General features: G+C 46.9%; 1 protein-coding gene across 3 annotated transcripts in view; it reads right to left on the bottom strand.

The window, feature by feature from the left end:
• The window catches only part of IGSF3 (immunoglobulin superfamily member 3), a 155,840-nt gene extending 145,067 nt beyond the window's left edge, over positions 1 to 10,773 (bottom strand). For 2 of the 3 annotated variants that reach the window (XM_024209444.2, XM_024209447.3), the window contains exons 1-2: positions 10,580 to 10,654; positions 9,188 to 10,015 (exon numbers count right to left, since the gene is read on the bottom strand). In XM_024209444.2, the coding sequence (XP_024065212.1) occupies positions 9,188 to 9,230 (43 nt within the window). In that variant the 5' untranslated portion in view covers positions 9,231 to 10,015; positions 10,580 to 10,654. Of the gene's footprint in view, positions 1 to 9,187; positions 10,016 to 10,579; positions 10,655 to 10,752 lie in introns of those variants that run through there. The other variant, XM_024209445.2, reaches the window with a different exon arrangement.
• Positions 10,774 to 12,258: the final 1,485 nt, after the last annotated feature.

Raw genomic sequence — 12,258 nt, 5'->3', positions numbered from 1 at the left:
GTTAGTCTTAAAGGTGCCACAGGACCCTCTGTTGCTTTTTAGAGATTATAGAGAGAGACATGGTGGGTGAGGTAATACCTTTTATTGGACCAACTTCTGTTGGAGAGAGAGAGAGAAGTTTTCAAGCTATACAGAGCTCGTCTTCAGGTTTGGGAAAGGTACTAAGAGTGTCACAGCTAAATACAAGATCAAACAGATAGCACATATTCTAACTGAAGGGACCATTCAAGGTGAAGTGACCTGTTAACAGACGTATAGGACTAAAACAGGTGTTAGTGGGGTACAGTGTTGTAATAAGCCATAAATCCAGTGTCTTTATTAAGACCATGATTTTTAGTGTCTAGCAAAGTTATGAATTTAAGCTCCCAGGCTCCTCTTTTCAAAGTGTTGTGCAGGTTTCCTTTAAGGATAAGGACTGATAGGTCAGATACAGAGTGATAGGTTCGTGAAAAGTGTTCACCCACAGGAGAGTATTGTCGTCTTTTATCATTTTCCAATTTGAGCTCATTCGAGAGTGTAGCAATTGTCTGTTTTCATCCACACAGTTGTTGTTGGGGCATGTAGTGCACCGGATGAGGCACACCACATGTTGTGATGGGTATTTGTAGGACCCAGGGATCTTGAAAGGGGTGTAGATCACTGTAGCAGTGGAAATATATCTGCAGGTTCCGCATCTGTTGTTCTGGTGGGGTCTGGTGCCCCTTTGAGTTGGTGTGTCCTGGTCTGTGGGGAGTTTGCTTCCAATGATGAAGCGCTTGGAGAGGCTGGGGGGGTTGTTTGACGGCTAGAAGAAGGGGTTCAGGAAAGATTTTTAAGGATGAGGTCTCCAACAAATATGGGTTGTAGCTGTTTGATGACACCCCATACAGGTTCCACTGTGGGGTGGCAGGTGACAACTAGGGGTGTGCAGTTGGAGGGGGCGGGAAATCATTTTTGTATTGGAGCACGTTCTCTCAGGATATTTAGGTGGCCCGTTCCATGATGCGATCTACTTCTCTGATGGGGTGTCCTTGTTTGTGAAGGCAGATTTGAGTGTGTGTTACAGTATATAACCTGGACTTTCTCCTTGGAGCATTTTCTGTGGTATGAGTGCCTGGCTGCAGATAACCGATTTCTTGGTGTGTTGGGGGTTACTGGATCTATGCAAGTAGGTGGGTGATCCATGGGTTTTTTGTATGTAGTTGTCTATAGGGTTCCATTGCTGAAGCTAATTGTGATGTCCAGAAAGTTGATGCTGCTACTGTGGGAAGCATTCCAGGACGAGTTTAATGGATGGGTGCGGTTGTTGAAATTGTGGTGGAAACCCATGAAAGAATTTAGGTTGCTTGTCCAGAGGATGAAAATATCAATGAAACTCAGGTACACCATTGGTTTGGGGTGCATTTGTCCAGAAATTTTTCTTCAAGGTGGTTCATGAAGAGGTTGATATATTGGGGAGGCATGCTAGTACCCATGGTTATTCCCATGGTTTGGACAAAATTTTTGTTGTTGAATGTAAAATTGTTATGGGTGAGGATGAAATGGATGAGTTTGGCCATGTGTTTAGCGTGGATATCTGAGAGTTGTCCATTGTCTTACAGATATTTGAGGCAGGCAGCTATGCCATCATTACGAGGCATGTTGGTGCATAGGGAAGTGACATTCATGGTGGCAAGGCTGGTATTCTGCGGGAAGTTGTTAATTTTGCAGAGTTTGTGGAGGAAGTCGGTTCTGTCCTTGAGGAAGCTGGCCCTTTGTGGGGTGAGTGGTTTGTGAATGGTATCTCTCTACTGCTGCTAGGACAGCTACACAGTCACTGAAATCTAACCACCAGATTGTGACCAAACCAGCGGACAAAAAGGGCACCATTGTAGTCCTCAACTGTGATGACTACATTAACGAGGCCAACCAACAACTCTCCAACACGACCTACTATGAAGAACTCAAAGAACACCCCATACCACAATTAACCCAGGAATTTAAGGATATCATCAAATCCTTCCCCTAACAACTGCAAGAGAAACTCCACAAACTCATCCCTCATGAACTCTCCCCAGAAACCTTCACATCTTCCCAAGATACACAAAGGAACCCAGGAAGACCCATCATATCTGGCTATGGCACTCTTACTGAAGGAATACTGGGACTCAGAAATCATCCTCAAACCATTCACCGCAGCTGCAAAATGAATTTTAGATTCTATGCATCAAATACCTAACATCTCCAAACATTTAACCGGAGATCTATGCCTCAAGAGCATTGTATGGAGAGAGAGAGAGAGAGAGAGAGAGAGAATGCCAATGTCAAAACAAATGTAACAGGTTTGTGTTAACAAAGGCATATTCAGCATTTTAAAAGCCAGAGGCAGTCGTATGTATTACAATTCATTCCAGACAATGACTCGAGGGCCTAAATGCCCTTGATGCAAACAGGCAAGTCAATCACATCAAAACAGTTGTGTCTGGAACACTTTGCCCTTCCTCCCAGACAGCTTTCTGTAACAAGAAGTTATTGAGAAGGAGTTTGCAGATTAGAAATTACTTATCAGGCTAATGTCACTCATTCAGGGTATAGCATGGTTCGTGTCATATCAATGCGTCCAAGAGAGAGTTACACTTCATTAGCTTACTACTAGCTTTTGTCATCTTTCTCCAGGGCAACTATTTATACAGATTCTGTGATCTATTCTGTACAGGCAGGAGAGGAGGGCCAGGAAAATTCTCCCTCTCCCTCTCCCCCCATCACCCAACCATCTCCTTTCTAAACAGTTTCCTAGCTCTAAACATTCAGTAACTTTCCAGACATGGAATGGATTCTCTCCCTCCCAAAACACACAAGCTCTATATTCCCCACACATCCCTTGCATTATTATTTATTCATCCTTAAAATTTATATAATACATCTGTCAAAAGTGTTCTAGGTACATGAACAATTTACAATAAAAAGTGATTTAATAAAGAAAGCTAACTTGACACAATGTCAACTAAATGTCCAACCTGCAAAAACCAAAGCCCTCTACATTAAAAGCTTAGGCAAATAAGTAGGCTATGCAACATGCTTTTAAGTTCAACAAAATTCACAAAGACCAAGGGAGAAGGAGATTAGATTTTATAGTTGAGGTCCTTTTGCCCAAAATGCATGCAAGAGATGGTCAATTCAGGTACCTCAACTGCCACAGTATAACACAGTGAGAGAGGCAGCTTCCAAGAGAAATAAGGACTCAGATCATAAAAAGCACTATAGATACAAGGACTTCATCTGCCCTGGGAAACAAACTGGCAGCCAGTGCTGTTCACAGGGCACTAGTATAATACGTTCACTGAGGGCAGGTCTACACATAAATCGCTGCAGCTGTGCTGCTGTAGCGCTTCACTGAAGACATGACTACACTGACGGGAGAGCTTCTGTTGGCGCAGTTAATTCCACCTCCATGAGAGGCAGTAGCTATGTTAAAGGGAGAAGCCCTCCCGTCAACATAGCGCTGTCTACACTGCGGGTTAGACTGGTATAACTACATCCTTCAGGGTGTGGATTTTTCACACTGCCGAGCAATGTAGTTATATCTGTAACCCCTTTGGAGTTTAGAGAGCATGGCCCCTTTAAATCTTTTTCCTAATGGGCGAGGGGGAGCAGTAAGAGAAAGGAGGGAAACGCCAGGGTGTGGCTCTGGAGCTCCAGAGAGAAGGGCTGCAGCCCGCTGGCCCTCGCAAAGTGAAGCAGCAGAGAACCTGCCTGAAGCCTGGGAAGGACAGGATGGCCGATCGGGGACACCCCAGGACAGGAGCCAGGAGAAGCACTGTGCCAGGAAAACAGTCGCCCGAGAAGGACAGGCCGAAGCTGGACCCAGTATCACTGCTGCCCAGAGCTGCATGGGGCTGTAAGTACTGGGGCTTGTAACTCTGCATTGGAAATAAGGAGGGAGGCAGCTAGCTAGTTAAGTGGAAAGGTGGTCGCTCTGTGTGGCTTTGCAGAAAGCGGCAAAAGAGGGCACTGGAGGGGTTTGTTGGAAAAAGTTTACTGGCACTAAAAACAACCAGGAGCACCCAAGACTCACTGCCAAATTGAAACTTTGGCCTGGTCTACACTACGGGATTAATTCGGATTTAGCAGCGTTAATTCGAATTAACCCTTCACCCGTCCACACAACAGAGCCATTTAGTTCGAATTAAAGGGCGTTTTAAATCGATTTCTGTACTCCACCTCGACGAGCGGAGTAGCGCCAAAATCGATTTTGTTAATTCGAATTAGGGTTAGTGTGGCCGCACACCACCGAATTAATGTGATTAAAAACCGAATTAATGTGCTTAGTGTGGCCGCGCAAAATCGAATTTATACAACCTGTTTCCCAAATTCGAATTATCTAAATTCGGATTAATCCTGTAGTGTAGACATACCCTTTGCTCAGGACTCCTAAACTCTGTGTGTAGACACATTGCTCAGTGTCTGCCCTTTCAAACTGTGCTACCACTGGGCCTGTGGGGCCCCCCTGTTTTCCTGCTCCCCCTATATTTCCCCTTGTTGTTTTTCTCCTCTCCTCCCTCTGTAAATAAATATTTTCCTTTCTTATATCCATTGTACTTTTCCTGTGGGTGTTCACTCTGGGGGGTTTAAAACAAATGCCCCTGGGGTAAAAGAAATTTTTCCTGTTGCATTTCTGCGTGTGCCTTCTCTTGGCCAGAGCTGCCTGCAGAACAGACTCCATCTTGGCCACAAGGGTGCTAAAGTTACATACCCATGTAAGTCTGTAGTGTAGACCTGGCCTCTGAAAAGTTCCAAATAAGTAGCCACACCCTCTATATTAGCTGAACTCCAAGCAGTATAAACCAATGCAGAGAGCACTGCAGTAATCCAATCTGGAGGTGACAGAGGCACAAGTGACTGTGGCAAAATCAACATCTAAGAGCAGTCACAGTTTTGTGCCACTCACAAATGCAAAGAGCAAGCTCATAGACTCATCTGCTTCTGGATGTCTAGTTAGCAACAGCGGCTGTCAAAATTCTTAGACTGCAAGCTTTGATAACAAGAAGTGGATGAACACCACCTCTGCTATTTTCTCTGGCTGCTTTCACTAACCAGAGAGCACCCACCTATGTCCTGTCTAGATTTACTTTCAGCCACCTAGCTCTCCCCCAAGCCCCACTCTCAACCAAGCAATCCCAGCTAGCCAGCTCAGTTGAAACAGAAGAGTGGAGTGTCAAGAGCATACTGGTGCTATGCAAACCCAACAGTCTAAAGGTGTGACAGGAAAGAAGCCTGCTCTACAGGAGAAGGGCCTTTGGGGCAGATGAGCAACCATCCAATATTATCCTGGGAGTCCTCTTGGCATTATCATTGTTTGTTATATTGCAGCATGCTATTTACAATGATCTGAAGAAGAGGTTCTCAAACTGTGGCCTGTGAGCTCCATTCAGGTGGTCTGTGGATAGTTCCCTATAAGGTGCATGCCTGGGCGGCCACACATGAGAGAATGAAGGGCCACCCACCTAATTAGTGGAGCCGCGCACTCCACTAATTAGGTGCCTGGACCCTGGCGAAGACACACATGTGAGGTGGTGGCCTTGGGGGGGTGGTAGGTGGGAGGGGGCAGTGGGGTGAGAAGAGGGGGTAGGGGGAATTTGGGACGTGAAGGGCTGCAGTGGCCAGAGAAAGGGGAGACTTTCCCCAGCTCCAGGGCTGTGGCTGCCGGGGAAAGACGGCCCCCCTCCCCAGCCTCAGCTCTATGGAGAGCCCCCCCCCACTCCCCTTCCCAGCCCCAGCTCGGGAGCTGCCACAGCGGGGGAGAGAGGGCACATCCATCGCATTAGAAAGGCAAGACTACGGATATTAAAATATGATTGGTGTGCTTTTATTTGTAGAACAAAAAATGTTTATTATTATTAATTTTTTCTATACAGTGCTTTTATTCAATTCAACAATAGTTAGCTAATGGTACAAACAACGTTTGGAAAGATCATTAAATAGTCTGAGACCCTCAGCAATTTTCAAGTAGTCCACGAAAAAAAAAAAGTTTGAGAACCACTGATCTGAAGTTTCAGGACCTTTCTGTGGCTCCACTCCCCTCTAAGAATCAAAAATCACCCCTTATTATGTATGAATGAAGAGAGGGAAGATGTGTATGTGTATATATCCCTACACGCATCTGGATACGTACATATACATATATAATGTTTACAGCTCTTTGTGCAATTTACAGCTCTTTGTGCTCACTCACAGGTGGCATTCTTGATACTGTAGAAAGTCAAATGTAAGTAGGAAAAAAATACCTATTCATAGACCAGTGAGAATGAGTTTTGCATTCTGTAGACGCCTGTTGTATTATGTTTCCTAAATATTACATTATAGACATAAATAGTATCAGATTTTGCATCCCTGGAATAGCAGGTAAATCTCATAACTACATACAAGATTAGTACTGCCTGGCAGAGGTATTAATAATCTTATTACTGCATGGGGATTATTTACAATACTTGCTCTGGTCCCCCATTTTATACTCAATGTGATGAAGTGCCACATACTTAAAGCATTGAAACTGAAATACTGCAGTAAAAGAAAAAAGCAGCAACTATCTCAGAGCGTGACACCCACATGCCAGCTGTGGGTTTTCAATCCCTTGTTCTGCGGAGTTATTCTGAATTTGTTAATATAAAATAGTAAATCAAGTACAAACTAGTTAAGTTGTCTTCAGCTTTTATCATAATCACCTTTCTTTTTACATTCTAATGGGTTTATAAATAGTAGAGCAATATGAACTACACTCCTTTTTAAGTGCACCTATCAGCACTATATATTATAGCACTAAAAACAAAAAACAAAACAAAAAAATCGCTCTGAATCCTTATTTGGAAAGCCAGTCAGAAGATTTATGTTATAAAACAAGATAAAGCTTTTGACCCCCACCCTACCCTTCTCCTTAGCAAGGCAAATCAAGTCTCTAGCTTTCAGAAACACTGCCCTAAAGAATTTTTGAGTAGCCTGGGGCTTTCAGACAGAGCAGAAGGCTTCAAGGTACTGTCAGATCAGGTGTTGTTAAAAAACACCAATTCAGCAAATATCATGCGAACAGTTTAAAGAATCTGAAAACCTAAACTCTAGTGATGCATGCCAAAATGGGACTAGCCAATTCCCCCCTCTAACTCTATGATTTTTTTTTTTTTAAAAGGAACATCTTACATGTATGCCTCTACTTGCACACAGAAAGATACCAAAATGCTTTACAAAACTAGATATGCACATAGGATTCTGATGCATACCGTTGAAAAAATAGCCCTTCTGAGATAGAAGGCAGCAGCTGTTTGATACCTTGGCAGCTTTTCTATACAACACTGATAGAAAATTAAGAACATTGGATCCAGTTTTAATTGGAGAAGTATAACACATAATTCATGTTAACAGAAAGTAATTACCAAGCTGGAATTTGGCCAGGGCACCAAAAAGAACACCTAAACTCTTATATATGAGAAGAGTTGTCAAGATCTGTGTTTTATATCTGATCTGAAAGACAGCTCCTCTAGCAACACAATGCCCCCTACTGCTATGCTGGGGTATCAGTTTAGTATCAACTTCGAAGGAAGAATAGACAGGCACCCATTCACTCCTTATTAGGAAAAGGTTAGCCAGAACAATATTGTTCTTAATCCAAGAGGATTTAGTATTCAAGCATGTAAAGGTAACTCTATAAGCAGTTTCAATTCATCCATGCTGACTATCAGAATACAATAGATTCAGTTTGTAAATTATACAGCGGAGTAATCCAGGACAACCTTGGTTTCTAAGTGTTTTTCCAGGGAGTGGGGAGGAGAAACCACCATTGTTTTTCAAAGTTTGAACCCTATCCAAAAAACAGTCCAAAGGTTCATCTCTCTCTCTCTTCCAGCAAAGGGAAGGTAGCATGAGAAACATGAAATTGGAGATGTAGAAGCACGGCTGTGCAAGTCAAGCACAAGTGTTGTTTCGAAGCTATCCTGCACTTGCTTTGCCAGTTCTTAAGACTAGACACAAAAGATGCTGCTAACTCTGCTTCTTTTCCTCTAATAGCTTAGAAATTAACAGAAAACCCTCACTTCCATAAGAGCAAAGGAAGCTTTCACCATTGCAAAATATCTCCCTTCACAAATACTCACCAGGTGGTATTTTTCTAGTGTGGAAACAGAGTCTGTTTTCACAAAGATACCAGTTTACTCAAAATGCATTTTGTTAACACTAGGCTAGACATATGGGCCATCACAAAGACACATGGGATGTTGCAACTAACTTGTATTCAGCCATTCTTGAAATTGTAAAGAGGTCTTGCATTGCTACAGCATCTCTCTGCCAGCAAGATCCCAAAGCACTTTACAAGACTATGTACATTCATCCACTGAACTGAGACAGTCACTTGTGGGATGGGACACAACAGCTGTTCAACTGCGCACAGCACTTCTACAAGACACTTTAAGGCAGGAATTGAAGAATACTGTACCCAATTGGAATGGTAGGAGGAATTCAGGGAGACAAAGTATACTTACAGAAGTTGAAGTTTAACCAGGAAGCTACCTCCACTCTTGTAAAAATAGAGATTACATTAAATTAATAAGAACCATAGGTGAGGAGGACTTTGGTTTTATGTTTTTTACATCCAGCAACACAGCCAAGGCATTCCTTCTGTACTTACTAGGAGAGGCAAGTGCTACCTTACTGATTCACCAAAACTTAAGTTTCCATGGAGGTATCCCAGTCCAGTATTGACCAGGCTCAAATCAGCTTGTGAAATCTGACAAGCAAAGTTCAGAGCCAGAAATGGTACAGCCGTAGGCACAACAGAAAAGAACCATTCATTGTTCCCTTCTCATGCACAGTTTGCAAGTTCTGAATGGATCCCAGTACACAGGCATCGGGGAACACCTTTCTGTTCTGTGTTTGTACAGCACCTAGCCCAACAGGGTCCTCACCCATGTCAAGGATTCCTAGGTGCTATGGTAATACAAGTAAATAATATAATGAATCTGTTCAATGTTGAAAAGGCCTTAGATATTTTTCTCCCTCCAATTCCAGCAATAGCAGTTGCATTTCTTTTGGAAGAGCACAGGGTACTATCTGCCACTTGGAATCTCTCCAGAAACGGAATGGGTCTGATAAAGTCATATTTCATATAAAATGCAGTGCTAGAAAGAGAAATGAATGGTGGGTCAAACTTTTAACAAATTATTGATATAGATAGGCAGTCACTTACCCAGCAGTAGAAGAGATGTCAGCTCTTGCAGAAGGCACCTCATCTTTGTAAGAGAGTGAAGATAAAGGGGCAGCTCTCGTTCCCTTCCTCCCTCACCTATTCTTTTATCTTCAGCTGTCAGACACCAATTGGCTTATATTTCCAGAAAAATATTTTGTTGGGAGTGGAAGTACAAAGTAGAGGGGAAGTGAGAGGTGGGAGAGAGACGGAGGGGAAAAACAAGGGAAAAATAAAGTGAGGGAAGGGCTTAGTGGGAGGCGTGAAAACGTCCTCAAATGCTAAATTGTGCTCACAAATTGATGCTGCTGCCTTTCCAGATCCTGACACACTATGTGTCTCAATGTCTTTGATTTTTTTCCAGGTCCAGTTTCAACACTGGCTGCGTATCCTTTCCTTTTAGATTAGTGCTCCAGGGAAGAGGAGGGAAAAGAGTAAGAGAAATCCTTTCATCTCCTCAGTCTGGTAATGCTAGTTCCTCCTCCCAGCGAAAATGTGCCTCCCAGAACAGTTCCCAGGAGTCAGTCACCGGCCCCGCAGCTGAAGATATAATGGGAGTTCGAAACCTCTGGCGCCCAAGCTTGGCTGCTACATGACAAGACAGCGTCAGAGTCGGTGTCTTTGCTTCTCCAGCTGTTTCTTTCCTTGGGAAGGGATGAGCGTGAGCTGTGTCCCGATCTCCTCCACCCGCCAGCGGGGCTGGGCTCGGCTCTGCCTGACGGTGAGCTGCTTCTGACGGTGCAACCGGAGCCGGGATCCTACCCTCTGCAGCTGCTCTCGCTCCGCCTGGGCTCGGCTCCTAGCTCAGCTCATCGCTCCTTTCTGCTCCCCCTGAGAGCAAAGTTAGCAAGGCGTAAGAGGCGGCCTTCCACCCCCCCATCCCCCAGCCCAGCCCAGCCCAGCCGGGCGCCCCCCGCGGCGGTCGGACGCGGAGGGCAGCGCTCCGGCGAACCGAGCCCCGGGGCTGGGCAGACGCGATGCCCGCGCCGCGAGCCCAGCCCGCTATTGTCTCACCCTCGCGGCTGCTCGGGTCTCCAGCGGGGCTAATGCAACGGGAGAAGACGCTTCAGACGGGGCGCTCTGAGGGGTGGCCCCTGGCTAAGGGGGGCGAGCAGCAGCAGCCAGCCCCTACCGGCTGCAACAGCGGGAGAGCCGGGCGGCCCGTCCCCCGCGGAGGAGGGTCCAGGCGAGCGCTCCCCCTGCCCTGGCAGCCGGCGCACGCCGCACCCCGGGCACCGCCACACACAGCAGCCCGGCTCCAGCCGCCCACGGCGCCTCCCCGCCCCGACTCCAGGTGTCCGGGCTCCCTCCGCACGTCGGTCCCAGGAGCCCCAGCTCCCCGCTCGCTCACCCACCCTGGTCCCCGCGGGCGCTGCTCCGCCCCCGGTAACCTACCTGCCCCGCGCCCTTCAGCCGGCACCGCCTGGCTTCCATTCTCCGCTCAAAAAGCTAGGGGGAGGCAGGCGCTTCCTCTGCGCCGGGAAACTCCTCCCTCCGCTCCGCCCTCTGCCCCCTGGGCCTCCCGCTCCCCGCCCTGCCCCGCCTATTCCCTCCGCTCCCTTCCTCACCTCTACCCCCGGCAAGCTGGGCTCAAGGCCCCGCCCGGGGACACGCCTGCTCCCGGCTGGCTCTCCGGGAAGCAGGAGGGGATGGGGTTCCCCTCTCCAAGAGGGAGGGAGGATGCAAAGGGATAAACTGGACACAACAGCATCTGCTTTTTGAACCGGGAGCCGGCTAGGATGACCAGCTGTCCTGATTTTATATGGACAGTCCTGATATTTGGGGCTTGTTCTTATAGAGACATCTATTTCCCCCTACCCCCGCCCTGATTTTTCACACTTGCTGCTTGGTCACCTTAGAACCGGCTCATATTACAGCCAGGCTCTGGTTCCAGCTCCTAAGGCTGTAGATCAAGCTTCCCCCTCCTAAGGCTCCTTTAAATCCTTATTCGTTACTCATGCAAGCAGGGGCCCAGGAACAGTTTGTATCATGGGAGTGCTCAGAGCCATTGAACTAAACTGTAAACCCTCTATACGCTGGAAATCACTTCAAGTCGGGGGCGACAGCACCTATGCATGCACGTGATGGTTGTATGTACAATCAGGGCTGCCACTTTATGTCTTCGTGGGACAAAGGCAGGTCTCGCTCCGTCCCCTGTGATGTTTACTGTTGTGGCAGCATGTCCCTGTGATGTATTGGTGCCTGGCAATATGGCATCAAGACAGCTTGGGTGCTGCATGGAAATGTCACTGCCACAATGATATTTTGCGGGCTGGGAAGTGATTTGGATACTTGTTATTAAGGCCAAATTGCCAGATATTTGTCCTCCAACGCTACACGGACTAGATGATCACAATGGTTCCTTCTGGCCTTAAGGTCTATGAATCTATAAAATTAGGGATCAAGAGTTTGATTGTATCAAGCTGTCTCCAACGGGGCCGGATTAACTTTTTGTGGTCCCAGCGCCAAACGTATTTGTGGGCCCCCATTGGGGAAATAGGGCATGTGATGCGGGGTGGTCCGCAGAGCAAGGGGCCAGCTGGGGCAATGAGGCGCAGCGCAGTGGGAGTGGCCCCACTCAGTCCAGCACAAGGGAACTGTTTACAAACCCACAACTGCTAGGTGCACACAGGCCCGCCGAGCCCTGCGCTGCCAGTGTGCCCCTTCCACACTGCCCCCCGCCCAGTGCCCTGCCTTTATGCCCAGCACCCCCTCACCCAGAGACCTCCCCCACAGATCCCTATGTCCAGCACCCCCTCACCCAGAGACCTCCCCCCACAGATCCCTATGCCCAATGCCCGCAGACCCACTATGCCCAGCACCCCTTGCCCAGAGACCCCTCCCACTGACCTCCCACCACAACTGCAGAGCACCCTGCACACCATACCCCCTGCCCAGCTCCCCCACCCACAGATCCCCTACTGTCCAGCACCCCCTTCACTGTCCCACCATCACAGCTGTACAGCGCCCCATATTCCTGAGGGAATTCTGCATCAAATTCTGTGCATAATATTTTAAAATTCTGCAATTTTTTTTTTTACAATAAATAAATGTGGAAGCTCCACCATGGCAGT

The sequence above is a fragment of the Terrapene carolina genome, unplaced genomic scaffold, assembly GCF_002925995.2.
Source record: "Terrapene carolina triunguis isolate 2854851 unplaced genomic scaffold, T_m_triunguis-2.0 Scaffold558, whole genome shotgun sequence".
Taxonomy (NCBI): domain Eukaryota; kingdom Metazoa; phylum Chordata; order Testudines; family Emydidae; genus Terrapene; species Terrapene triunguis.
This window is presented reverse-complemented; position numbering and strand designations above follow the sequence as displayed.